At 44.8% G+C, this 27,991-nt stretch overlaps 1 protein-coding gene across 11 annotated transcripts in view; it reads left to right on the top strand.

Moving 5' to 3' along the window:
* Positions 1 to 27,991, top strand: part of DYSF (dysferlin) — a 257,583-nt gene that overhangs the window by 16,583 nt on the left and 213,009 nt on the right. For 7 of the 11 annotated variants that reach the window (XM_078149260.1, XM_078149259.1, XM_078149257.1 and 4 more), the window contains exons 1-3: positions 7,510 to 7,856; positions 20,711 to 20,766; positions 22,106 to 22,197. In XM_078149260.1, the coding sequence (XP_078005386.1) occupies positions 7,763 to 7,856; positions 20,711 to 20,766; positions 22,106 to 22,197 (242 nt within the window). In that variant the 5' untranslated portion in view covers positions 7,510 to 7,762. Of the gene's footprint in view, positions 1 to 7,509; positions 7,857 to 20,710; positions 20,767 to 22,105; positions 22,198 to 27,991 lie in introns of those variants that run through there. The other 4 variants (XM_021001176.2, XM_078149256.1, XM_021001178.2 and 1 more) reach the window with 2 other exon arrangements.

Genomic DNA, 27,991 nt, shown 5'->3' with positions numbered 1-27,991 from the left:
ATTAAGGTCCCAGCCCAAGCCTCACTTGGTCATTGGGTCCTGATGGCTCAGAGTATGCATAAATAGCGATTGTTTCTGTTTAGGTTAAAACTCTGAAGGTCTTCCTCAACCAGACTGATTTTTTTTTTGAGTAGGTAAAAGAAGCCCCATCTGTAAAGTAGGAATAATCATACCTCCTAGGATTGTTGTGAGTATCAAATGAAATAATAAATGCTTAGCACACTGCCTGGCACACAGTAGGCAATGGAAAAATGTTAACTACTATTATCCCCTCTTTTTTTTTTTTTGCCATGTGACAAGCCCATCTTCTCTTCCTGTCATGTAATTCCATGATAACTTATTTTTTTCCTGTTCTTCAAAGTTCCTCATTGGCATTCATATATACATATACATACATACACACACAAACACACACACATATCTCTCAATCATGTCAGATACACATATATGCATAGATATACATATGTATATGTAGTTTAAAAATAAATTTTGTTGATATATTTTGTTTTCATATGACTTGCATTTCTTTCTGTAATACTCCATCCCTCATAATAAAGAATTTTTAAAAAGAGGAAGGAATTCAGATAAACAAATTTAGATAGACATGGAATGTGGCCCTCCACAGCCATGCTTCCTGACCTCTGCAAAAGAACTGGGAGAAGTGTCTCCTCCTATCCTTTCTTTGGGGCCGAGCTTTGTCAATCTAATCTCATCACAATTAGTTTCAATTATTTTATAGTTCTTTCCTTTTACAGGGTTGTAGGCCTTGTCGACAGTGCTTTGTCCTTTTACCTTGCATCAGTTCATGTAAGTCTTTTCAGGCCTCTCTGTTTTTATCATCATTGGTTCTGTGTTGTGTACAGTGCCCACCCAACACTTACCTATCTATGGTGTGATCTTAATTTTAATTTTTCTTTTTCTTTTTGAATTTATTCAGTATTTTATTTTCCCCCAGTTACATATAAAAGCAATGTTTAGCATTTGTTTTTAAAACTTTGAGTTCCAAATTCTCTCCCTTTCTCCCTCCCATCCCCTCACTGAGAAGGCAAGCAATTTGATATAGGTTATGCATATGTAGAAAACATATACAAAAAAAACACCTCAAGAAAAAATAAAGTAAAAAAAAAGTATGCTTCAGTCTGTATTCAGACTCCATCAGTTCTTTGACTGGTGATGGATAGCATTTTTCATCATAAGTCCTTCAGAGTTGTCTTGGGAGAATAGCTAAGTCATTCACAGCTGATCATCTTCAATATTGCTATTACTTTGTACACAGTACATTTCAATTTTATATCAATTCATGTAAGCCTTTCCAGGGCTTACATTTCCAGGGTTTTCTGAGACCATCCTGCTTGTCATTTCTTATAGCACAATAGTATTCCATCACAATCACATACCACAATTTGTCCAGCCATTCCCCAGTTGCTGGGCATCACCTCAATTTCTAATCCTTTGCCTCCAGAAAAGAGCTGCTATAAATATATATTTTTTTGTATATATATGTCCCTTTCTTTTTTTTTAATCTTTTTTTTTTATCTCTTTTGACCTAGCAGTAGTATTACTAGGTCAAAGGGTATGATTTTATAACTCTTGGTGCATAGCTCCAAATTGTTCTACAGAATGGTTGAATCAGTTCACAACTCCACCAACAGTGCATCACTGTCTCATTTTTCCCACATCCCCTCCAACATTTGCTATTTTTTTCCTGTCCTATTAGCCAATCTAATAGTATCTCAGAATTGTTTTAATTTGCATTTCTCCAATCAATAATGAGTGAGACCATTTTTTTCATATGGCTATAGATAACTTTGATTACTTCATCTGAAAACTTCATACCTTTTGATCATCTATCAATTGGGAAATGGATTTTATTTTTATAAATTTCACTTGGTTCTCTATATGTTTGAGAAATGAGGCTTTTATCAGGGAAACTTGCTTCAAAATTTTTTTCACAGTTGCTATTTGCTGCCTGTATTTCCCCCCATTCTATTTCCCCCTCCCATTTATTCTGTTTTCTCTCCCTTCCTGTCCCTCCTCAAAAATGTTTTGCTTCTGACTACTCCTCCCCAATCTGTCTGCACATCTATTCTCCCCGCACCCTTTCTCTTAACCCCTTCCCCTCCCACTTTACTGTAGGGTAAGATCGATTTCTATACCCAATTGAGCATATATGTTATTTCCTCTTTGAGCCAATTCTTAGGAGAGTAAAGTTCACTCACTCCCCCTCACTTCCCCTCCTCTTCCCCTCCACTGTAAAAGCTTTTTTCTTGCCTCTTTTATGTGAGATAATTTACCCCATTTTGCCTCTGCCTTCCCCTTTCTCTTAGTATATTCCTCTCTCACCACTTAATTTTATTATTATATTTTTTTGACTAGGCAATGGGGTTAAGTGACTTGCCCAGGGTCACACAGCTAGTGAGTGTCAAGTGTCTGAAGCCAAATTTGAACTCAAATCTTCCTGGGTCCAGGGCCAGTGCTCTACCCACTGCACCATCTAGCTGCCCCTTTAATTTTATTTTTTAAGATATTATCCCTTCATATTAGACTCGTCATACCCATGCCCTCTGTCTGTATATACTCCTTTTAACTACCCTAATAACGAGAGTTACAAGTATCATCTTCCCATGTAGGAACGTATACAGTTTAACCTTATTAAGTCCCTTATGATTTCTCTTTCCTATTTACCTTTTTATGCTTCTCTTGGGTCTTGGATTTGAAAGTCAGATTTTCTATTCAGCTCTGGTTTTTTTCATAAAGAATGCTTGTAAGTCTTCTATTTTATTGAATATCCATTTTTCCCCCTGAAGGAGTATACTTTTTGTTTTGTTGGGTAGGTGATTCTTGGTTGTAATCCTAGCTCCTTTGCCCTCCAGAATATCATATTTTAATCCTTTAATGTAGAAGCTGCTAAATCTTGTGTTATCCTGACTGTGGCTCCACGATACTTGAATTGTTTCTTTCTGGCTGCTTGCAACATTTTCTCCTTGACCTGGGGGCTCTGGAATTTGGCTATAATATTTCTGTGAGGTTTCATTTTGGGATCTCTTTCAGGAGGTGATAAGTAGATTCTTTCAATTTCTATTTTACCCTCTAGTTCTAGAATGTCAGAGTGGTTTTCCTTGATTATTTCTTGAAAGATGATGTCTAGGCTCTTTTTTAATCATGGCTTTCATGTAGTCCAGTAATTTTTAAATTATCTCTCCTAGATCTATTTTCCAGGTCAGTTGTTTTTCCAATGAGATATTTCACATTATCTTTTCATTCTTTTGGTTTTGTTTTGTTGTTTCTTAATTTATTGTAAAAATGACCAGCTTCCATTTGCTCAATTCTAATTTTTAAGGAATTATTTCCTTCAGTGAAATTTTGTGCCTTTTTTCTCATTTGACCAATTCTACTTTTTAAGACATTCTTCTCTTTGACTTTTTGAACCTCTTCTACCATTTGGCCTAGTCTGCTTTTTAAGGTGTTATTTCCTTTGATACTTTTTTGTGTCTCCTTTACCAATCTATTGACTTGCTTTTCATGATTTCTTACATCATTCTCATTTCTCTTGCCTATTTTTCCTCTACCTCTCTTACTTGATTTTTAAAATCTTTTTTGAGCTCTTCCGTGGCCCTGGGACTGATTCATATTTTTCTTGGAGGCTCTGAATGTAGGAGCTTTGACTTTGTTGTCTTCTTCTGAGTGTGTGTTTTGATTTTCTTTGTCACCATAGTCACTTTCTATGGTCAGATTTTTTTTTTCTGTTTGCCCATTTTCCCAGCCTATCAGTCAACTTTTAGCTCTTTGTTAAAGTAGGGCTCTGCTTCCAGGGTGGAGGGTGAACTGTGCAGGAGTTTTGTGCAGCTGTTTTCAGAGATACTTCTAGGGACCTGAACGTTTTCAGTTTTTCTAAGGTGGTGTGATCTAAGGAGAGGTGTTGACTACTCTCTTGGCCTGTGCTCTGGTCTGTGAGTGACCACAGCACTCTTTTTGCCCTGGAACTGGGAGGAGGGTTTCCTGCTCCACTGTGGCCGCAAGTTCTGGTGTGTTAGTGCTCCTCCTGACCCAGGACTGCCCCCCAGGACTGGGACTTGGATTTAGATATGGGCAAAGCAATAGAGTCCTGCCTCAGTGCCAGCAAAGAGACCCCTGTGATCTCCTTCTGGCCCAGTTGTTTGACTCCCTTACCATCCATGGGCTGAGAGTTCTGGAAAATAAGGAGCGCCATCCTCGGGTGGTGGTGCCTTGAGAGATCATGGGCGTCCTCTCAATAGGGATATTTGATGAGATTGCTGTTTTCACCTGCATGATAACGGGAGTTCTTGTTCTGATATGGCTTGGAATGAGTGGTTGCTAAGATCCCTGGAATTACCCTTCTGCATGTATAGTTGTCCAGACTTCCCTTTCCTAAGTGTTGCTAATGCTTCCTTACGTCCAGAAACAGATACTGCAGGTGTGTACCACAAGTGAATCTGACTACCCTTCCCCCCCCAGGAGGTAGTGTGGGATGATGGAATGGTCACTGGCTGTGGCATCTGAGGACTGTGTGACCTTGGGCTGGTCTCTGGATCTCTTTGAGCCTCAGTTAAAATTAATTCAGGAAGACCTGAATTCAAATCCTTCCTTTGTCAAAGGATTACGGGCAAGTCACTTTATATTACTCAGCCTCAGTTTCTCATCTGTAAAATGAAGATAATAACCACAATCTCACAGGGTTTTTGTGAGGGTCAAGTGAGATAATATTGGTAAAGAGCTTTGTAAACCTTAATGTGCTATATAAATGTTAGCTATTATTATTAGTAATACTCAGTTTCCACCTTCATTTAAAAAAATTAGAGAGTTTGGCCAGATAATCCTACCGTCATACTATTGGCATATCCAGCCATCCCTGCTGGACTCTCTCTGGCCATATGGGACTTAATTCTATTGGAAGATGGAGCATAGAAGTAAATGCAAAGGAATTTGAGAATCACTGGTCTAGGAGGCACTTCAGAGATGATTTAGTTCAAACCTCCTCATTTTACAGATGAGGAAACTGAGGCCCATAGAGATGGTGAAGTGACCTCCTCAAGGTCACACAGGAAGTAAGTGTCAGAGGGAGAAAGCACTGGCAAGAGGGGAGGGGGCATCAGAAGACTTTAAGAGATGATGTCCCCTGAGCTTGGTTTGGAAGAAAGAAAAGATTGGGAAAGGAAGAAAGGAGGAGGCAGTGCATTCCAGGCATGGGGGGGGCTTAGCCAAATTTGAGGAGGAGGAAGATACAGAGAGGGCATGAAAGGGAGTTGTGAAATAAAGTCATGAAAGCCAGACTGTGAAGGTCTTTGAACGTAAGACTGAGTAATTTGTATTTTATCCTAGAGGTGATAGGGAGCCATAGAAAACCCTTGAGCAGGAGAGTTAACATGCTGGATTTCTAGTCAGAGGACTTAGTTTGTAATGTTGGTTCTGTTGCCTTCTACCTGTGCCACCTTGGGCAAGTCACTGCCCTCTGCCGGCCTCTGTTTTCCCACTTGAAATAGAGGGTTGTAATAGATTGCCTCTAAGACTTCCATCAAGATTATCTTGGCTCCTGTGTTACTCTGTGGAGAATGAGTTGGAGAGAGGAGAGACTGGAGCCAGGGAGATCTTGGAGGCTACTGCAGCAGCCCAGGAGGAAGGGAAATGAAATAGGCTTTAGAGCTGACCTGGGGCCTTGTCAAACCACCCTCTGCTATTGAAAATAAATTCAGAGTTATGAAGAACAGGCTCACAAGGAATTTGAGGAAGCTGGTCTGTTGTAGCCTGGGAATGGGCCAGCCCATATTTTTAATTAGTCTCTTGCCTCGATGTCCTGTTATGGAGGGTTCCCTGGGTTCTCAAAGGCTCTGCCAGAGGAGGACAAGCTATGGTAGGTCTTACTATGCTAGAAATCCTGGCCATTTGTCAAATATCCTCTGTGTGCAGAGCTCTGCTTTTTATCTTGCTCATCTGAGGACTAGTCTAGTTAAGTCTGCAATGACTAAAGGGATAGGGAGAGCAGGGAGTCTGAGCTGGGAGCCAGCCTGACTCTACTCCCCAAAAGTCTCCTTCCATGTTGCCCTGTGGTGCCAGGGTAAGAGGCAACTTGAGGGCTGTGAATAGAGTGCTGGACCCGGAGACAGAAAAGTTAGGTTTCAATCCTGCCTCATCTACTTGTGGGCTTTTGGTTCTGGGCCAGCGACTTAATTTCTCTGGGTCTCAGTTTATTCTAAGTTGCAAAGGATGATGGTGATGACCTCCTAAGGTGTATAAGGGTTGTGATCTGCACTGGAGAGGAGAGCATGCAGCCATGAAAAATGGAGGTATTGCTTTCAGTGATTCCTTCTTCTGGTAAATTCACTCTGTCTCTGGTGTACCTCTTGTGTGCCTTGTCCCAGCTGGACTCTAAGGAGGCACCTTAGAGAGATGGACGGGGCAGGATGTGTTTAAATACCGGACTGTGTGGTCCTACTGTAGGGGAAAAGCAGGCTGGGAGAGGGGACCTGCATTTGGAGTTTGGAGAGAGCTAGGTACCAATCTTCCCTCTGCTCTGTGTGACCTTGGTTGTTTAATTTGTCTGAATCTCCTTTTCCTCATTTGCTAAATGAAGACAATAACTGTAGTTCCGACCTCAGAGGCTGCTAACACGGGAACCAGCAGGCATCTGGCTCTTGAACTTCTGGGCAAGGCCAGTGGGCAAGATAGGAGAAGCCCCACATCGTCCTTAGTTATTATTTTTCGATGCCTTGGGGGATTTCTCTAGGGCTTCTGGCCGAAGTGACAGCACTTCAAGGTCTGCAAAGCACTTTATGGCATTATTGCAGTGGAGCCTTACTAGATCTTTGTACTACAAATGTTATTATGCTTGACAGAGGAGAAAACTGAGGTATATAGAAAGGTTAAGTGACTTGCTGAGGGTCACACAGCTAGTATGTGTCAAAGGCAAAAAGCTGAGCCCAGCTCTGCCTGAAGGTAGCAGTGGGAGAACCCTGGATCTGGAGTCAGAGGAGGAGGGTTCAAATTCTAAGCACCTGCTACCTCGATGGCCTCAGTTTCCTGATCTGTAAAGTAAGGGGGGGGGCTGGAGCAGATGACCTTTGGGGTTCCTTCCAGCTGCGGATCATTTGAGTCTTCGTCCAACCACCTGCTTAGATTCCTGGTTGACCTAGTCTCCCTCTTCCTTCCCCGTGGTCTCCCCTTCCTTTTCCCTACAATTCTCGGGCCCCCCTCCTAGTTTCTCTCTCCCAGATCCGTGCTCCTTCCCTAAACCTGGTTCCAGCTATCCCGGTAACTTCCTCCTTCTGTGTGTGGCTCGCCCTTATCTCCCCACAAGACTGTGAGCTCCAGAGGAGGGGGAGCGGGCCTCCACTGGCCAGCGGGGTACCCCCCCCAGGACGCGGGTCCCCAGCGGGTCTCTGCCCAGTTCTAGTGGTGCACAGGGAGGTGGTACTACTCGTCCGGGCAGTGGAATAGACTCGGACCCCGGCCCTCCCTCCGGAGACCCAACAGGGCTCCGCCTCGCGAGTGTCTGGTGTCCTCCTCCCTGGCAGGCTCGGCCGCTGGAGCAAAGCTGCCTCCGACTGGCCCCGAGTGGCTGCCGGCTCTCCCTCCCTCCCTGCCCAGCCCAGCCCGCCCCCCAGCGCTGCCCTCACCAGGCTCCGGCTGGCTCGGCTCTCTCTGGCCGCCCGGCTTGGGCCAGCCCCGGGCGCCCGTGCCCGTGCCCGCGCCGGCCCCTCTTTCTCTCCCTTGCGCCCGGGGCTGCCCGGCTAACCGCCCCGGAGCCATGCTTTGTTGCCTCTTGCAGCGGGCCATCAACCTCCCCAGTGTGGAGAAGAAGGACCGGCACAGCGATCCTGTGGCCAGCTTGACTTTCCGAGGTGAGAGCCCCGGGGCGGCCGATCCGAGGGGACCGGGCCAAGACCCCCAGGGCGCGGCGTCCTGGGGCTTTACTGACCCACTGGCGTGCCCAGTTAGAAGGGACCTGGGACTCTAGAACAGGGGCCCTAAGAGCCCAAAGTTAGGGAGAGCTGGAAGGGCCCTGGGAACCCAGAAGGTCAGAGCTGGGAGAAAGGACTTTAAAATACGGAATCAGAAGTGGAAGAGATCCTAGAATAGAGAATGTCACAGCTGGGAGATGGTATCGACATCAAGTCTGGGCAGAGAGACTGTGCAGAGACAGCCTAGCTCAGGGATTCTTAACCTGGAGACCTCATTCCCCCAAAGAGATGTGTGGGTAAAGTTCAGGGGGCCCCTGAACTTTGGATGGGAAAAAGTCAACAGACGTCTTGATGGGCTAAAGGGCAGCTGAGTCCCTGACGGCTGGAAAATTCTGTGATTCTGCCAATCCTTTAGCGGTGTCCATCTTATAGACCAGGTGTTCTTAACCTAGAGTCCCTGATCTGGATTTTTTCTTTTTAAATTCGATACTATTGTATTATAATTGGTTTCCTTTGTAATACTATGCCCTTTATTTTACTCATTGAACAGCATTCTTCTGAGAAGGGGTCCATAGTCTTCACTTTACTATTCAAGGAGTTTATGAGCTCCAGAATATTAAGAATTCCTGCTCTAGTCCAATCCCCTCGTTTTTACATATGAAGAAACTGAGGCTTAGTGAGAAGATGTGCTAAGACCAAAGAGCTCCTTTGGCTGCTGTGCTGTGAGTATAAAACTGATGGGCACAGAACAGCCTTCTAAGCTTTGAGTGAGACACAAGGTTTAAATAAGACATTTTTCCTTCTCTCTTGAGTTTATTTGCCAGTGATGGTAGCAATATGACAGCTACACAAATAACTGTGATAAAAATATCATAGAGTAAGTGAATTAAAGAGGTATAAGCAAATGACTCTGTGAGGTCTAACATGGGTCAAGACCATTAATTCAATGAGGGATTTGGGGGCAATAGCTATATGAGCCAGTTATTAAATTTTTAGTGGGAGCATTTACTCCTCAGAAAGTAGGCAAACTTACATAACAGGGCTTAATTATTGTTTTGTAGATTGTCTAGAGTTATGAAAGTGATGGAGAAAATTTTAATAATGCAGGTTAAGTTGAAAAGTGTGTCCTGCAGGCTTTTTTTTTTTGACAGAGAGCTGGTTGTTAAACATTTACCAACACACTTTTGGCAATAGGGCATTAGGAGCCCTGGGCTGTAAAGGAGTAGGGAGGGGAGAAGGAGAGAGTGAACATACTCCAGATACAAGGAACAGCTTGGGCAAACACAGGAAGGCAGGAAATGGGACTGAGTAGCCTTCCTGGGCTGGGCGAGGGTGGAGGCAGCTTGGATTGGGAGCTGGCCTTGAAGCCAGGAAGACCCTGGGTTTGAGTCGCACCCCTGATACATCCTGGCTGTGTGACTTTGAGTAAGTCCCTTAGCTTTTCTGGGCTTTAGTCAGTTCTGTAAATCTACAAAGGACAGAGAAGGTTTTGTTCTGCCTTGATAGAGGAATTTTCCTCAGTAGACAATTCCTATATCAATGAAACCATAAGTCTGATTAAAAAAAATGGAATGAACGGTAAGAGATGAGAAGTAGATGAGTCTGGAAAGGGAGGACAGCACTGAATTGTGGGGGGCCTCGAAGGGCTGTTGGAGAACTTTACTTTGTCCCTGTGGGGAACCATTGGAAGGTTGTGAGCAGCGTAGTGCCTAAACCCGTGTGAGGAGGGCTCTGGCAGATGCAACGGAGGGTCTTAGCTTCTGGTGCCCTGGACCAGGGGGCAGTTTGGCAGAGCCTATAGAACCCTTCTCATGATGCTTTAAATGAATTAAATAAATGACATCATGGTGTCCCCCAGCTTCCCCAGCTTCCTTCAAGCTCCAGCTAAACTTCTTCACTTCAACAGGAAGCCTTTCTGAGCCCCTCTGAATTCTCGTGCCTTCCCTTGGTTAATTATTTCCTATTTATTCTATATTTAGCCTGTTAGCACCAAGTTGTTTGTGGATTGTGTGCTCCTCAGAATGTGAGTTCCTCAAGGCCAGGGACTGTCTTTTGTCTTTCTTTGTATATTCAGTGTTAGCACTGTGCCTGGCACATAATAAATGCCTAGGCATTTCTTGGCAGCTAGGTGGCACAGTGGATAGAGGGTTGGGCTTGGAATCCAGACTTACCTTCATGAGTTCCCATCTGACCTCAGATACTTCCTAGCTGGGTGACCCTCAGCAAATCGCTTAAACTTGGTTTGCCTCAGTTTCCTCACTTGTAAAATGAGCTGGAGAAGGAAATGGCAAACCACTCCAGTATCTTTGCCAAGAAAATCCCAAAAAGGGGTCGCCAAGAGTTGGACGTGATTGAACAACAGCATGCCTATTGACTGACTGGAAAAGGAAATGAATTATATCCATCAATAAGCATTTATTAAGCACCTATTATATGCCAAGCACTGTGGTACCTGTGGTTGAGACATATACATATACACACATATATGCATACATGCACATATACACATAGATATGCACATATACATATATACAGATACATACATACACACATACATACATACATACATACATACATACATACATACATACATATATATATCCCATCCAAGTGCAGGGATTTCCTGAAATCTATCCATTGATTCCTTGGATTAAGAACTCAGGGAAGAGAAAAGGTGAGTGGGCAGGCAGGCGCAGCTATACAAAAATTCATCTTACTCCCGGATTGTCATTAACTCATATGACCATAGGTAAGTAACATCCTCTCTGGGCCTCAGTTTCCTTATTTGTACAGGGACAGTGTGACCTTGTAGATAGAGTGGATTCAGGAAGATGAATTCAAATGCTATTTCTTCCATTCACTACTGGTGTTACCTAAAACAAGGCACTTAACTGTGAGGGGTGAGGGGAAGGGGCATGCTGATAAATGTTCACCAACTGGCTGCTTGGAATAAAATGTATATAGGACACACTTTTAAATTTAATCTGCATTATCAACATCATCTCCGTCACTTTCTGAAGTCCAGACAACCAACAGAATAATACATTGTGCCCCAATTTCTAGTGCTTGTGGATTTCTGAGGTGTAAATGCTCATGTTGAATTTAATAGCTGGCTCTCCCAAGCCTGATTCAAACTTGCACCCTTGAGTTTAACCCCTGTGGGACTCAGTTTCCTCATCTGTAATGTTGGGTTTGTTGTTCAGTTGTTTCAGTCATGTCTGACTCTTCATGACTCTATTTGGGGTTTTCTTGGCAAAGATGCCAGACTGTTTTGTCATTTCCCTCTCTAGCTCATTTTACAGATGAGGAAACTGAGGCAAACAGAGTGACGGGACTTGCCCAGGGTCACTCAGCTAGAAAGTGAAAGATTTGATAAGTAAGAGGATATGATAGTAAGAAGTAAGATTTGAACTCACAAAGATGAGGCTTCCTGACTTCAGGCCCAGCATTTTTCTACCCACTTCACCCCCAATGTTGAAGTAGATGACCTCTGAAGTCCCTTTGAATTCTACACTTAGGATCCCATGTTGAAGGGCTGCTTTGAGAGTGAGTTTCCCCCTCCCCCCTTGGAGGTCTTCCTGGCCACATGCAGGTGAGTTGTAAGGGTCCTTGTTGGACTGGGTGCTTTCTCAGGTCCCCTTCCACTCATTGGTTCTGGGAACGGGAGCTTAGAGCTAAGAAGGAAAATCTGAAGAAACTTGGAATGACTCAAGATTGGGTAGCTATGCTTCAGATTAATTCCATACTTTAAGATCTGTAATTTCTTCAGTTGGTCAACTAGCATTTATCATGCTGCTTGCTATGTGCCAAGACAAGTGCTAAGACATGTGCTAAGCACAGAAAACACTAATACCAGTGGAAAAAAGTCCCTGCTGTCATTTACATTCTAATAGGAAAGTCGAAATGGCTGGGGTGGGGCATAAACATATGGTGGAAGAAGTCAGGAGAGGAGCGATTACAACCCTCTGTAATTTGGTCAGTGATCACTGGGGATAGCTATGGCCTCAAAAATTCCAAACCCCACTTCTTGGTGATTAACCTCTCCAGTTTCACCAGGCTTAACCATCCTCAGATGACATCTGTCTGTGGCTAGGTCTGCACTTCATCATAGTCCTCAAATATATGACCAATTGTTCTAAGAGTGACTTGTTCATTGTATTCCCTGTCTCCCTTAGGAGAGAAGACACTGTTTAGGAATGATTTAGGCTTGACATAAGGAATCACTTTTTTTCTTCCTCCTTAAAAGGACTTTTCCTCATCCAGTTTCAATGCATTTTAACAAATCAATAAACATACTTAATATGCAGTACTAGTAGATGGCTTTGAGGGGTCTGAGAGTATAGAAAAGGCTTCATTCAAATTTCTGCTCTGCTAGTATGATCTATGTGACCTTGGGCAAGTCACTTCCCTTCCTCTCTGTAAAATTAAGTCTAATCTAAGAGTTCTTAACCTGTTCTGTATCCGGGACCCTTTGGCAGTCTGGTGAAGCCTGTGGATTCCTTCTCAGAAGCATGTTTTTAAATACAGAAAATAAAATACGTAAGGAGTACAAAGTAAATCAATGAAGTATTTTTATCAACATTAAAAAAATAAGTTCATGGACCTCCTGTTTAAGAACTTCTGAACTGAAAGTTCATTTCTTTGCTTTTAGACTTTGAGCCTGGTGATCCTGCAATTTAGACTCAATCTTGTCCCTCAAGGAGATTAACTTCTAGAAGGAGGTACAGGGCTAGCAGTCAATCCATTGATAAACATTGATTAAGCACCTACTGTATCAGGTGCTAGGGATGCCAAGACAAAATGAAGGCATCCCTTCCTTCAAGAAGCTCACATTCTGTAGAGGACACATCATTTTGTTTGTGTGTGTGTGTGTGTGTGTGTGTGTGTGTGTGTGTGTGTGTGTAGAGAGAGAGAGACAGAGACAGAGAGGGGAAGAGGAGAGGGAGAGGAAGAGAGAAGGAGAGAGATGCAATTTTTTTTTTGTGGGGGGAAGGCCCTTGCAGCTTCAGGAATCCAGGAAGGCCTCATGGAGAAGAGGGCACCTTAGCAGACCCTTGAAGGATTCCAAGAGGTAGGAAGGAAGAGGGAGTGCATTCCTGCTGGGTCAGAACTGGGTTGGGAAGGACTTGAAATGACAAGTGAGGAGTTTGTATCTGACTCCAAGGGAGTGACATGGGCAGGGCTAGGCAATTGGGGTTAAGTGACTTGCCCAGGGTCACACAGCTAGTAAGTGGCCACCTAGCTGCCCCAGGGCTGTGCTTTAAAGGAAATTCCTCTGGCAGCGATGTGGAGGATGGGTCGGAGGGGGGAGAGATTGAATGGATAGCACAAGAGTCCAGAGCCTGGAGCAGGACAGCAACTCTCTGAGTGGGAAGCAGGGCACTGATTCAAAGGAAGCTCTGGGGGTAGAATTGATGGGACTTGGAAGCTCATTACCTCTGCTGGGTTCAAGAGAGGGAAGTGAGGAAGATGTTGAGGTTGTGACGGAAAGGATGGTGGTTGGTGGTGCCCTGGGCAGAAATAGGGGAGTCCAGAGGAGGGATGTGTTTTGGGGGTGGGGAAAGACAAAAAGTTGTATTTTGGAAACATTGAGGAGCCACATTCCAGCTGCCCCTCCATTCGCCTTCAATCCTGGCCTCTGTCTCCTGTCATTCCTACATCCTTCCCAGGTTCTGTTCTAGAGCCCCCTCCTGCAGGAAGCCATCCCGGATCTCCCAGCTGCTTGGGCTCTCCCCTCCACTCCGATTCCTCTGCTCCATTTTATATTCCATTGTCTGGGTCTCTGCTCTTTCCTCCTCCCCTCTCTCAATGTGGTGTGAGATCCTGAAGGTAACCAAGGCTGTTTTGTTTTAACTTTGTACTCTCCAGCACACAACACCACACTTTCCCTATGGCAGGTGTTAATAAAAGCTTGTTCAATTGAGTTGAAAATAAAATCTATTGTGTATAAGAGAATAAAAAACCAAAACAATGCTGTAATAGATCCCCGGAAGGAGACCTCCTTTCAGACTCTGGGGAAGGGAATCAGGGCAGTAGTGGAAGGTCACATTTGAACTGGGCTTTGAAGGCTGGTTTAGAATTTCAGCAGGCTGGGATAGAGTGGGGAGGGGGCATTCCAGGTAGAGAATGGCAATCCACCTAGCATTTATTAAGCACCTACTGTCTTCATAGCACTGGTAGAACTGAGGGAAAAATCTTTAAGAAGTGATTGACTGAGTGATCACCCTTCCCTTTTCCAAATCTCTCTCTCTCTCTCTCTCTCTCTCTCTCTCTCTCTCTCTCTCTCTCTCTCTCTCTCTCTCTCTGTCCCCCTCCCTCCCTCCCTCTCTATCTCTGTCTCAGTTGCTATCTCTCCCTTGTCTCCCCTCTTCCCTTTGTGAGGATTTATGGCTGAGGTTGGGAGTGGGGGAGGGGTTCTCCCGAGAAGAGAAGAGGAAGAGGAAGAATCCATCAAAATGAAGAAACAGAACAATGGTCATGAGTCAAACCTTGTGAAAAAGAAAAATAAGTAAATCTGAGAGGAGAGCCAGCCTTCCTCTCCTTTTCCAGCACAGCTGCAAACAGTGGCTATATATGGTCACAGACATGTCCTGAAAGATGAAATCAATGGAAGAGGGGAAAGCGACAGGGGAAGTTTAATTAGGACTTTACTAATGAATCCACCCCCAAACCAGAAAGCCAGGCTCCCCAGTGTCTAGACTTTTCTGCATCCAGGTTTCCCCATGGCCAGGATTCCCAGTGTCTAGGCCCTCCCGTGTCCAAGCTCCTCAGTTTCCAAGCTCCCCAGTGTCCAGGCTTCCCCATGTCCAGATTCCCCCATGTCCAAACTCCCCAGTGTCCAGCCTCTCCAGTGTCCGCCACCCCCACCTGCCCTGCTCTCTTACATGAAGCCTGCCAACCTGTTGATATGTGGCTGGCAGTTTGGCATTCCCTGGGTTGGAATTTCATGCACTGCTTCCCAAAATAGCCTGGAAGAGCTGGGGAGGAGGGTCTTCTTGTAATGTTTCTTTGGTCTGGTCTGCTCTTCTGGGCTGCCTCGGTGGGGATGGTCAATGAGAGTGTGAAGTTGTCAGTTTTTTTATTTATTTAATTGTTCACTCATTTTTTCAAGCAGAGATTCTTTTTAAAAAATTTTTAATTAATTTATTGTGAATGATCAACAATCACCTCCACAAGCTTTTTAGTTTTAAATTTTCCTCCCCCTCCCTCCCCAAAATGGCACGCAGTCTGATATGGGCCAAGCAGAGATCTTAATCTGGAATATGGGAACTAAATACTTTGTAACTATTTCAATACAATAGGCTTTCTTTATAACCCTGTGTATTTTATTTTATGCATTTAAACACATTCTTCTGAGTAGGGGTCCTGTCTCCTAAAGTTCCAATTATTCCATTTGGTAAGTGTTTATTAAATGCCTACTGTGTGCAAGGCACTATGCATGTTATAAACCATTTGGATCATAGATTTAGAGTCTAGAAAAAACTTAGAGGCCATCTAGAACACCTCTTAATTTTACAGATGAAGAAACTGAGGCACAGAGAGGTTAAATGATTTGTCCAAGATCACACAGGAAGTGTTAGAGCTAGGCTTCGAACCCTGGTCCTCTGACTGTGTTCTTTCCACTGTACCATGAGCACATCCTCTTCTCCAGCCAGAGGGGTGACCTCATTGTCCCCTGCCATCACAGTGACCTGTTTTCTAGAAAATGGAATGGAACAGTCTCCATTCAGCTAGTAAGATGATCTTCCTAAAGCACAGGTCTGATCACATCACCCACCAACCTCCAGTAAACTCCAATGGCTTCCTGTTGCTTCCAGGAGCAAATACAAAATAGTCTGCTTGGGATTCACAGGCTTCATAGCCTTGCCACCTCCTACCTTTCCAGTCTTCTTACACCTTCCTCCCCTGACACATGCTCTTTGATCCAGTGACCCTGGCCTCTTGGCTGTTCTACCAACAAGACCCTCCATCTCTCAGCTCTGGGGATTCTCTCTGGCTGCCCCCCAAGCCTGGAATGCACTCCCTCCTTCACTCAGACTCCTGACCTCCCTGGCTTCCTTTAAATTCCAGCTAAAATCCTACCTTCTACAGGAAGCCTTCCGCAACTCCTCTTAATTCCAGCATCTTACCTCTATTACTCATTTCCTATTTATCCTGTATACAGCTTGCTTTGTCTAGATTTGTTTACATTAGTCTCCCCTGTTAGACTGTAAGCTCCTTGAGGACAGACACTGTCTTTTGCCTCTTTTTGTATCCCCAGAGCTTAACACAGTGCCTGGCACTTAGCAGGCACTGAACAAATGTTTATTGATTGATTATGTGCCAAGCACTCCTTCTGAGTCTAGGGAAGAGCTAGAGGAAGAGCCCTAACATGTTGAGTGGACAACCCCTGTGGAAGATTGAGCGAGCACAGCCTTGGATCGATCAACAATGAGCAATCGATGGAGAAGTGCCAGGCACTGCTGTGTTAAACCCTGGGGAGACTAAGACAGAAAGGAAAGAGCCCTGCCCTTAAAGGGCTTACAGTCTTTTGTGTCCTGGAGCCCTCTGGCAGTCAGTCTAATGGAACCCATGGGCCCCTCTTCAGAAGAATGATTTTCAATGCATAAGATAAAATAAAATAAAATACACAGGATTACAAAGGAAAGCGATTCTATTGCACTACAATTATAAAAATATTAAAAAACCCCCCAAGTTTACAGATCTCAGGTTAAGAATTCTGTGTCTATTCAAATCCAGTCTTAGAGACTTGCTAGCTATGTGACCCTGAGTAAGTCACTTAACCCTGATTGGAGAGAGAGAGAGAGAGAGAGAGAGAGAGAGAGAGAGAGAGAGAGAGAGAGAGAGAGAGATGAAGGAAGAGGAAAACGGGAGAGAGAAAGAGAGAGGGAAAGACAGAAAGAGACAGAGAGAGGATGAATTCCTGAGCTAGAGAATGAATTCCTGAGCTAAAGGATGGGCTTCAGCCAAAGGATGGGCAGAATGGCAGAATTATAGAGGTGGCAGGGACCTCAGCTGCCGTCTCTAATCCAAGACGTACCCTTCAAGATTAGTCTTCACAAACACGTAACAAATGGTCCTCATGGGCCCACCCCTCATCCAGGGCCTATATCCTCAGTAAGTTTCTGAATAAATGAATGAACCATAAGGTTCCTTGTCATATTTGCTAGCAGCAATCAAACAGTCATAAGGTCATGCATTTTTACAACAGAAGGAACCTTGGGAGCCACTTAGCCCAATCCCCTCATTTTACAGATGAGGAAACTGAGGACCCAAGGGGATTGGTTAGGATCACAAGGGTAGTAAGCTGGGAGTTGAGCTGGGGTCCGTTGACTCCACATCCTTCTCTTTCCACAGTACCCTGCTGCCTCCCCATAGTCACTTGTCAGGCATTTCTTAAGTCCCAGGTTCTATGCTAAGCTCTAGGGATACAAAGAAGGGGAAAAACAGTCCTGCCCTCTGGGGCTCACAGGCTATTTAATGGTAGGGACAAACTGTGAATTAGGAGGTAGTTATAAAATACATTCAGGATGTAACTTTGGAGGTACTGGTCCTAGCAGCTGGTGGAGGGGATGGTGGGTGGGTAGGAGACTGAGAAAGACCCTCCTACAGAAATTGGCATTCTTACAGACTCTTGAAGGAAGCAAGGATGATGAAGATGGGAGATTCGATACGAAGTCAAGAGGACAGAAGATGGGGCACAGAGAGGAGGCCAGAGTAGCTGGAGGGGAGTGATGGATGCATAAGAAGACAGAAAGCCTACTTAGGGGCCATGTTGGGAAGAGCTTTAAATACCGAGCAGGAGTTGATTTCTATGCTTAGGGAGTCATTGGATTTTAATGAGTAGAGGAGTGACATAGCCAGCCCCGGACTTTAGGAAAATCACTGGCAGCTGTGTGGAGAGGGGAGAACCTGGAAGCAGGGAGGCCGATGAGGAGGCTGCTTTGGTGGTCCAGGGCAGAGGGGATGAAGGTTTGTTCCAGGGCTGTGGCTCTGGGAGTGGAGAGAAGGGATGTGGACACGTGAGGGGCTAGAAGGTATTTAACCTGAGGACAGGGCTCCGGCTGAATTACAGAACGTGAGAAGCTCTTTCCTTAGCAAGGCCTTGCCCTTCTGTGGTCCTTCGGGGATGGGAAGTGAAGGCTTCTTGGGTGGGAATTCATCGTCACTGCCGCTTTCAGATAACCATCTCTGATTCCTGGCCAGCGGGGCAGGAAGAGCTGCTCAGCCCCCTTGGCTGACACGCTTCCCCCTTCCTCTCCCTCCTCCTCTGACCTCAGGGACACTCCCTGATGGCCCCTCACATCCCTCTGCTGACCTTGGCGTCATCGTCACCACCCGGCGCTTCTTGGAAAAGAACGTTTTGTGGCTCGGGATGCTCGTCATGATTTCTCCCTCCCCAGGTCCAATCAGTTGGGTCCTGTGGAGTCTGCCCTCACACCATGTTTGAGTAAGCCCCCTCCTCCCTTTCCAGGCTTCTTACACCTTACTCCCCCAGCACGTTGTGTGGTCCTGTGACCCTGGCCTCCTCAGGTCCTTGAAGAAGATACTCCTTCTCCAGACTCGGCATTTGCATTGACTCTATCCCACGCCTGGAATTCTCCCTGTCTTGGTATCACTTGGCTTGCTTTAAACTCCAACTGAAATCTCTCTTTCTGCAAAAAGCCTTTCCTAGTCCTCCTTAAGAGCATCTGGGGGGCGCTATAGGCACAGAGCGCCGGGCTGGAGTCAGGAAGACTTATCTCCTGAGTTCAAATCCAGCCTCGCCTACTAGTTATGTGACTCTGGGCAAGTTACTTAACCCTGCTTGCCTCAGTTTCCTTATATGTAAAATGAGATGGAGAAGGAAATGGCAAACCACTCCAGTGGTTTCTTTGTCAAGAAAACTCCAAATGGGATCACTGAGTTGGACATGACTGGAAGTGACTGAACAACAAAATCCTCCTGAATCTTACTGGTTTCTGAGCAGCTGGGTGGCTCAGTGGATATAGTACCAGCCCGGGAGTCAGGAGGGCCTGAATTCAAATCCAACTTCAGACAGTTCACACTTACTAGCTGTGTGACCCTAGGCAAGTCACTTAACTCTTATGGCCTCACCCTGCTCCAAAAAAGAATCTTACTGGTTTCCCTCTGTGATAATCTCCGACATACCTTCTTTGTACACAGTGGTTTGCCAGTTGTCTTTTCCGTTAGACTTGACCTCCTTGAGAGCAGGGATTGTTTTTTGCCTTTCTTGTTATCCCCAGCACTTAGAATAGTGCCTGGCACGCAGTAGGTGTTTCTTGACTTGACTTGTGCTCTGGTCAACCTTTTTATTAGTCATTTTGATAATGCTATAGATGGATGCTTATGAAATGGGGAGATGGTTCAGAGCTGGGAGGGTTAGCTAACATGTTTGGTGACATGGCTGAGATGCCCTGTTACCTGTATAATGAGGGGTAATGGGCCTCTTCTGGTGACACATAGCTCTGGCCCCTTGCTAAAGGACATGTTTGAACCTAAGGCTGGGTCCCAGATGGTGTGTGATTGATCAAGAAGGAGGTTTCAAAAGAGAAACAGCTTCCTCTCTCTTCCTTCCATTTGTGTGAGTTTGTGAGCACATTTGGCACCAGAGTCCCCCAACATGCCCAGTGATGGGGACCATGAGGACCTACAAGGGACTGTTAGTCACCCAAGCCCTTTCTCGAGGGGCTGGAGCCACCAGAAATGGCCCGAGCAATGGTCCAGCCCTACAATTCACTGGGCACAAGTAACTCTTTGGCATCCTTGTCCTTGGGGAATGAGAGTCTAGCAGAGAGACAGACCACACATGAAATCATCAAAATAGCTTGAAATTCTTTTTTTTTTTTAGGCAATTGGGGTTAAGTGACTTGCCCAGGGTCACACAGCTAGTAAGTGTCAATTGTTTGGTCTGAGGCCGGATTTGAACTAAGGTCCTCCTGACTTCAGGGCCGGTGCTCTATCCACTGTACCACCTAGCCGCCCCCAATAGCTTCAAATTCTTACAGGACCTGAATAAATGTATAGATTAGGATGGCACCCAAAGGGAGGGAATTTTGAAGATGGGGATAGATTGGATGAATGGAGAGATGTGAAAGTACTTTCAGTTAAGGAGTGAGCAAGGCGTCGTGATAGGTATGAGGAAATGTAATAAAGAGGGGGTACAGGAGACAGGTGAGCCTGGCTGGAATGAAGAGGCCATGTTGGAGATTAAAAAGAGGCCAAATAGGGCAGCAAGGTGGCTCGGTGAATAGAGCACCGGCTCTGGATTCAGGAAGACCTGAGTTCAAATCTGCCTCAGACACAAAACACTCACTAGCTGTGTGACCCTGGGCAAGTCACTTAATCCTATTGCCTAGCCAAAAAAAAAAAAAGAGGCCAAATGTTAGAGAAACAGGTGACCCAGTTGATGCAAAGCCTCAAGTACCAGGTCCAGAAATCCGGACTCCATCTTGTAAGTAAGGAGGGCTAGTTAGATTGTTCCCGCGATCCCAGCAGAATGGAGGCTCCTCAAGGGCAGGACTGTTTGGCTGTGTCTTTACATCCCCAGCACATAGTATGGTGCTTAGCACACAGCATGCTCTAACTATGAATTGTTGAATAGGTAAATAAAAGAATGCACAGACCGTTCTAGTGTGGCTTCTCTGTGGTGAGCTGGGGGAAGGTTTTCTGACCTCCTCTGGTTTGGGGTGACTCTTTTTCATGCGGAGAACGTGTTTCATCCTGTCTTCATCTCTGGGCACGACTGAGTGGAATGCTAACTGCATCTGACACATTCTTCCTTTCTCCCCCAGGGGTGAAGAAGCGAACCAAGGTCATCAAGAACAGTGTGAATCCTGTGTGGAACGAGGTGAGGAGCTGCTCAGGCAACCTGGAATCCTGGGGGCCTTCCTGGAGGAGGCAGATTTTTAAGGGATATTAAGGAAAGGACATGACCCACACATGGGCTGGACTTACAAGGGATTCTAGGGATTCATGAAATCCTGCTGTGTGATATAAGGAAGATGGGAAAATAGTGGGCCCCTCCTTTGGTCCACTGCCACCCTTTTCAGGGCTTGGGGTCAGAAAACCCTGGGTTCAAATCCTACCACAGCCACTTACTAGCTCTGTGGCCCAGGACAAGTCACTTTACTGCACTAGCTTCAGTTATCCGCCTGTAAATTGAGGGACTTGGATGAGATGATCTTGGAGGATCCTTGTAGCTTGAGATCTAAGACCCTTCACCTACTAACACCCCCTTTTTGAAAAAAAAAAAAGGAGTCCACTCAGTGATATCTGAATGTTACTCTGGGAACTTCGGGCTATCAATTAGGGATTCACTAATTAAGGATTAGGGGCAGCACCTGGGCCTCTTCCTTCCTCCTCCTCCTTTCAGACCAAACCCACCTCCTCCAGGAAGCCCTTTCTGATTAACCCCACCCATTCAAGTCTCATCTTGCTCCGGATACCTTTTCTCACCCCCGACCCCAGTGCTGGGTGGCATTAGAATGTGTTTTCAAGTCTGTTTCCTGGATGTAAGTCCTGTTTCCTCCATGAGGCTGGCCTGAAGGGACATGAAGGAGAAAGAAAGCTTCCGGAAGGAATGTTGAGTCTGATCCGGGGTGGTGATTCCGACCAGACCAGAAGGGGTCTTCAGATCATCTAGTCCAGGGTGGGGACTTGACTGAGTCCAGGTTTTACAGAACAAATCCTTGTACTAATGGGATTTCAGTCAAAGGGCCGCACTTGAGGACCTAGAGGCCGCAGGTTCCGCACCCCTGATTCTAGTTCATTATTGTGTGGATGGGAAGTTTGGGAGCCCTTAGCCTAGAGAGTGGCTCGGCTCCTGCCCCTCTGGTCCGAAGAGGGAGACGCAGTCCTTTTCTCCAAAGAGCTGTGGTCCAGTGGGGGAGATGGCTCATAGGGGGTATCGGAAGAAAGGCAAGCATCCCTTTTGCTGAGAGGGGAACCGCTCATTGACTCTGAACCCTAAGAAAGCAGCCAGGTTCTCCGGGCGTTTCTCAGCCAGCCCAGCTTCTTCTTGTGGCTTCTTCCCAGGTGCTGATCTCTGGGCTCCTAAGCTGGTGTGGGGGATGGGGCCATGACGGGGCAGAGTCCTGCCCTCCCCTATCTCTCTGCCCTCTCCATCGGCATGCTGCTGCCAGGGGCCCTGGGCTGTCCTGCTGATGCTGCCCTTTCTTTCCTTCCAGGGATTTGAATGGGATTTGAAAGGCATCCCCTTGGACCATAGCTCTGAGGTGCATGTGGTGGTAAAAGACCACGAGACAGTGGGAAGAAACAGGTGAGAAACAACAGGGTGCCTGAGAAGGGTGCTGCCCCCTTGGGAAGCTGCAGGACCCCGGCTGGCCTCCTAGCATACACGCTCTTTTATTTTCATTTTTTGTTATTCTTTTTCCAAAAGAATGCTTTTATTTTATTTTTCTGAATTACGTGTAAAAACCATTTTTAGCTTTCATTTTTTGTAATTTTTGAGTTCCAAATTCCCTCTGTCCTCCTTGAGAAGGCAGGCACTTCGATGTTGATTATTCACGTGCAGTCATGCAAAATATCAGCTTTTCTTTTACACCCGGGCTGTGCCTGAGAGCTTATAAGAATAATAGCCAGCATCATGGGACTGTTGGATAATACACGTATGAGTACCTTGCTGGTTATATTATTATTTCTTAGTTATTATTATTAATGAAGCACTTTGAGGTGTTCAAAATACTTTACATACATTATCCCATTTGAGCCTCAAAATAACCTGCGAAATAGGTGCTATTATTATCCCCATTTTGCAGTTGAGGAAACCGAGGCTGGGGAGGGTAAATGACCTGCCTGGGCTCACACATTTCCTGAGCAGGATGATGGGAGACCAGTGCCTTTGTCCAATATAAGAAATCCTCCTGGGAGGTCAGGACGGGGGAGCTGGGAGTGGGTGGGGAGGGGCAGAAGACTGCCTCTCTGAGCCTCAGTTGCTGCATCTGTAAGATGGGGGATTGAGGCTGGAGGTCCCTGAGCTTTCTTCTAGATGTAATATTTTGTGATTTTTCTGGAATAATTTGGCTCCTTAGAGTTCCCTCCCTGTGATTTAACTAAATCAGAAGAGTGTTGTGTTCTGCAGGCGGGAGGTATGAAAAGACTTTGCACTGGAGAATCTCAGAACCTTAGAGCGGTCTGACACCCCGTTTTAGGTATTGCTTGGGAAAATATAGCAAGGACAGAAGTGCAAAAGCATCCTCCCTGTGACCCCTGTCAGGGCACATTCTCCCCTGGGGAAAAGCTGAAAGAACTAAGGGGCTGAGGTACAGCTGCAGGGAAGATGTGTTGCTAGGAGCACTTCAGGACTCCTGGTTCCATTCTGGGAGTTCCCAGCAAGTTTGCTGGCTGAGGGTCTCCCTTGCTCAGCTGGGCTGGCTCCTTCCAGGATACAAAGTCTCCCCTAACAAGTCAGTCCACTGCTGGGTGGGGTCATTGCTGCACTGGCCCCTCATCAGCCTTGATTCCAGTTCAGTGTTTCCAAAGCAGAACTCATTGTCTTTCCTTGCAAATGTCCCTTTCTTCTGAACTTCCCTATTACTGTTGAGGGCACACTTCATCTTCTGGTCCCCCAGGTTCAAAACCCGTTGTCACCCTCAACATCTCTCTCCTACTTAATTCTGACTCTAACTCCAAGTCAGCTGCCAAATCTTGTAATTTATCTCTCTGCTTCATCTCTCACGTTCATCTCCTTCGCTGCATTTACATAAGCCACCATCCCAGTTTAAACCCTCATTGATCCTCCCTTGGACCACTGCTGTGCTGTCCTGATCGGTCGGTCTTCCTTCTTCCTGTTCTTTCCCATTCTCATCCATCCTCCACTCAGATGCCAAAGTGATTTTCTACCAGTGTAGATTTGATCATGTCACTACCCTGCCCAGTGAATTCCAGTGGCCCCCTATTACCTTTGGAATCAAAGTGTTTCACAACCTGGCTCCTTCCCACCTTTCCAATCATCTTTTTTAAACATTTATTTTATTTTTAATTTGTGGAGTAAAACAAGCACTTCCATAACACAGTACAATAAAAAGATGATTACACATGAAACTGCAAAATCTACTATGTACAACTTGCTATTCCTTTCAAATATACAACAAAATTCTTATGTAAATTTCTTTCCTTCTACCCCTCACACACATTCTATTGTGAATGGTAGAGATGGCTACCATTAGACACAAATAGGTATATATGTATATATATTACATATACATACACATACACACATATATATGCAAAATTATTTTATACATACTTCTATTTATCAGTTCTTTCTCTGGATGCAGACACCATCTTTCTTCATGTCTTTTATAGTTAATCTGGGTATTTATAATAGACAAAATAACTTATTCACTCAAAGTTCCTTTTAAAACAACACTGCTGTTACTGTGTACAATGTTCTCTTGGTTCTGCTCATTTTGCTCTTCATTATTTCGGGCCAGTCCATCTATGTTTTTTCTAAAATCATTGAGTTCATCATTTCTTATAGCACAATAGTATTCCATTACATTCCTATACCAAAACTTGCTCAGCCATTCCCCAACTGATGGGCATCCCTGCAATTTCCAGTTTTTCGCCACCACAAAAAGAGCTGCCATAAACATTTTAGAACATATAAATTCTTTTCCTTTTTCTCTAATCACCTTTGGAAATAGACCAAGTAGTGGCTATCTCTCGAAGGCCAAGATAAAAACCCGCAAGGGTTGCCATAGTATCTAGGGTCTTCTTCTCTCAACCACCTGAGGGATATAGATTTTCTGTGAATATCAAGAGTAGGATTAATTCTGTAGGTGGGGAGTAGAGGGTATTCTAAACAAAGGGAATGACAAAGTGGTATTGCTGAGTCAAAGGGCATAGGTGGTTTAATAACTCTTTGGGCATAATTCCAGATTGCTCTCCAAAATGGGTGGATCATTTTACGATTTCATCAACAATGAATTAGTGTTCCAGTTTTTCCAGGGGTTCCCCTCCAACACTGGTCACTTTCCTCTTCTATCATTTTAGCCAATCTGTGAGGTGTAAAATGATGGCTCAGGGTTGTGTTAATTTGCATTTCTCTAATCAGTAATGATTTAGAGCATTTTGTATGACTATAAACTGTTTTGATTTCTTCATCTGAAAACTGCCTGTTCATATCCTTTGACCATTTAGCAACTGGGGAATGACTCATATACTTATGGATTTGACAAAGTTCTTTTTATATTTTAGATATGAGACCTTCATCGGATAAACTATCTGTAATTTTCCCCTCCAATTTTCTGCTTTCCCTCTGATCTTGGCTACATTTATTTTATTTGCACAAATCCTTTTTAATTTAGTGTAATAAAAATTATGAACAAATCCTACTGCCTTGTATGATCTACCTGTACCTTGCACATCTCACTTTATCTCCCATCTCCATGGCTGGAATTCTTTCTCTTCCAACCTCTGATTTTTATAATTTTTGACTTCCTTTAAGATTCAGCTCAATTTTTACTTTCTCCAGGAAGCCTTTCCTACTCCCCCCAGATGCTATTATCACCCCCTCTAAGGTTATCTTTCATTTACTCATATTTATCTTAAGTGTTATCTCCTAAATAACATTTGGGTTCCTTGAGGAGGACTGTTTTTGACTTCTCTCTCTTTTTCCAGCACTTAGAACAGTGCCTAGCACATACAAGATGCTTAATAAATGCTGGTTGACTATTTGCCTTCATATCTGTAGGGCTTAGCACAGTGTCTGTCATGAGCAAGTGCTCAAGGCTTGCTGGTTGATTGACTGATTACTCTGTAAAACCCAGAAGGAAGCTTAGTGGGTGAAGGGAGGTGAGGGAAGGTGAATCTGAGCATGCTTTAAAGACCAGTCCTCATTGGCCACACCTCCCACGACCCCTAAATTGGCCTCTTTGAAATGAGTGATCGTGGTCCTTGGTTCAATTCCCATTTACACAATCTAGGCTCCCACTCAAATGGACAGTTTGCTGTTTGCCATCTTATACTTTCTTGCCTCTGAACCTTGGCTCAGGCTGCCTTGCCCTCCCAAAATCTTGTTTCGCATCCCAGCCTTAATTCTCTGCCTGTTGAAATCCTATCTGACCAGTATTTTACAGAGGGTGAAGCCACCTGTTGCTGTCCATCCTAAATCATTCAGATCATTCCCTGTTCCCAAAGGCCAGAGAGTAATAATAAGGTACAGTTCTGGGGCCTTTTATCAGTGATGTGGTGCTTTTCTTAGAACATCCCTGGGAGGGGAGTAGAGAGGCAGAACAGAATAGAGAGGCAGAGTGCGAGAGGGTTGGCATATTCGACTTGTGGTCGGAATGATCTGCATTCAACTCCCTCTTTAGACACCTACCAAGCTGTGTGACCCTGGACCAGTCACTTAACTTACTCAGCCCCCAGTTTCCTGGACTCACTGACTTTTAAGGTATCTTCCCGCTCTAAATCTGAGATCGTGTGGTCATGAGCATTATTATCCCCACTTAACAGTTGAGGAAATAGTCTTAACCAGGGGAAGTGACTTGCTCAAGGTCACAGGGCTAGTAAGTGATGGAGGCAGGGCTTGGTTCCTGAATCTGCTGCTCTTTCTTTCACACTGAGCTTGTTCAGGCAGTGGTCACCGTTGGAAGTCTGCTCTGGCCTTCTGGGTCAAGGTCACCTCAGCAAGTGGTGTCAAAAAGTCAGCCCTCGGCAAAATTGTGACCCCACCACGGTTTGCCTTCTGGGCTCTCCTTAAAACCCTTAGTGAAGTGCCTGGCATGCAGTAGGCACTTAGTAAATGCCTCCTTCCTTCCTTCCAAATCCCACATTTGTGGCTGACGCATGAAAATCCTGTCTTCATCCTCTGTCAGTGATTGTGTGCTCATCAGGGGATGCCCTTAGCCTCGCTGTTGTTGTTATTGTTATTAGAATTCAATTTAATTAACAACAAACATCAATTATGCCCCAATTTGTACCAGGCAAAAAATGAAAAAATTCCTCCTTTCAGTGAGGAATTCTGTCCTATTAAGGAGACGAGTTTTACATGTAACAATAAGACTAGAGTGATAAAAGAAAAGTGAGGTGACCCCTGCCCTCAACGAGCATACATTCTATTGTGAATAACAATGTGTGCCCACATGAGCAAATACCCGATAATTTTAGGAAGAGGGCAGCACTAGTGACTGGCGGGTGTCAGGGATAGATTAGCGGAGAAGGTGGCACTGAGCTGAATCGCGAGTCCATCTCCCACCCTTTGAGAAGGCAAGCAATATGATACTCGATATACATATGAAGTCATGCAAAGCATGTTTCCACATTAGCCATGTTGCAAAAAAACAAAAACAAAAGCAAAGAAACAAAACCCAATAAAAATAAAGAACGTGAAAGAAGAGATGTTTCTATCTACACTGAGTCCATGAGTTCTCTCTCTGGAAGTGCATAGCATTTTTCATCCTGGGTCCTTTGGGGAATTGTCTTGGAACATTATATTGATCAGGGTAGCAAAGTCTTTCACAGTTGATCATCATTACCATATTGCTGCTAACTATGGATGACGTTCTCCTGGTTCTGCTAACCTTACTTTTCAGGAATTCATATACGTCTTCCCGGGTTGTTCTAAAACCATCCCCCTCGTCATTTTTTATAGCACCACAGTGTTCCATCACAATCATCCACCACAACTTGTTCAGCCATTCCCCAGTGGATAGACATCCTCTCAGTTTCCAGTTCTCTGCCGCCACAAAAGAGCTACTGTAAATAGTTTTGGACAGATGGTTCCTTTCCTTTTTCTTTGATCTGTTTGGGACGTAGACCTAGTAGTGGTGTTGCTGGGTCAAAGGTATGCATGGCTGTATAGCATAGTTCCAAATTGTTCTCCAGTTGTGAACCAGTTCACAACTCTGCCAACAGTATCCCTGTTTTTGCACATCCCCTCTAGTATTTGCCATTTTCCTTTTCTGTCATGTTAAGCAATCTGATAGGTGTGAGATGGTACCTCAGAGTTGTTTTAATGTGTATTTCTCTAATTATTAGTGACTAAAAGCATTTTTTCATAGCTTTTGATAGCTTTGATTTTTTTTTTTTTGTGGGGAAGGCAATTG

The sequence above is a fragment of the Phascolarctos cinereus genome, unplaced genomic scaffold, assembly GCF_003287225.1.
Source record: "Phascolarctos cinereus isolate Bilbo 61053 unplaced genomic scaffold, phaCin_HiC Scaffold_2;HRSCAF=192, whole genome shotgun sequence".
In the NCBI taxonomy this organism is placed as follows: Eukaryota; Metazoa; Chordata; class Mammalia; order Diprotodontia; family Phascolarctidae; genus Phascolarctos; species Phascolarctos cinereus.
Note: the sequence above shows the minus strand (reverse complement) of the source record. Positions and strands in the feature narration are given on the sequence as shown.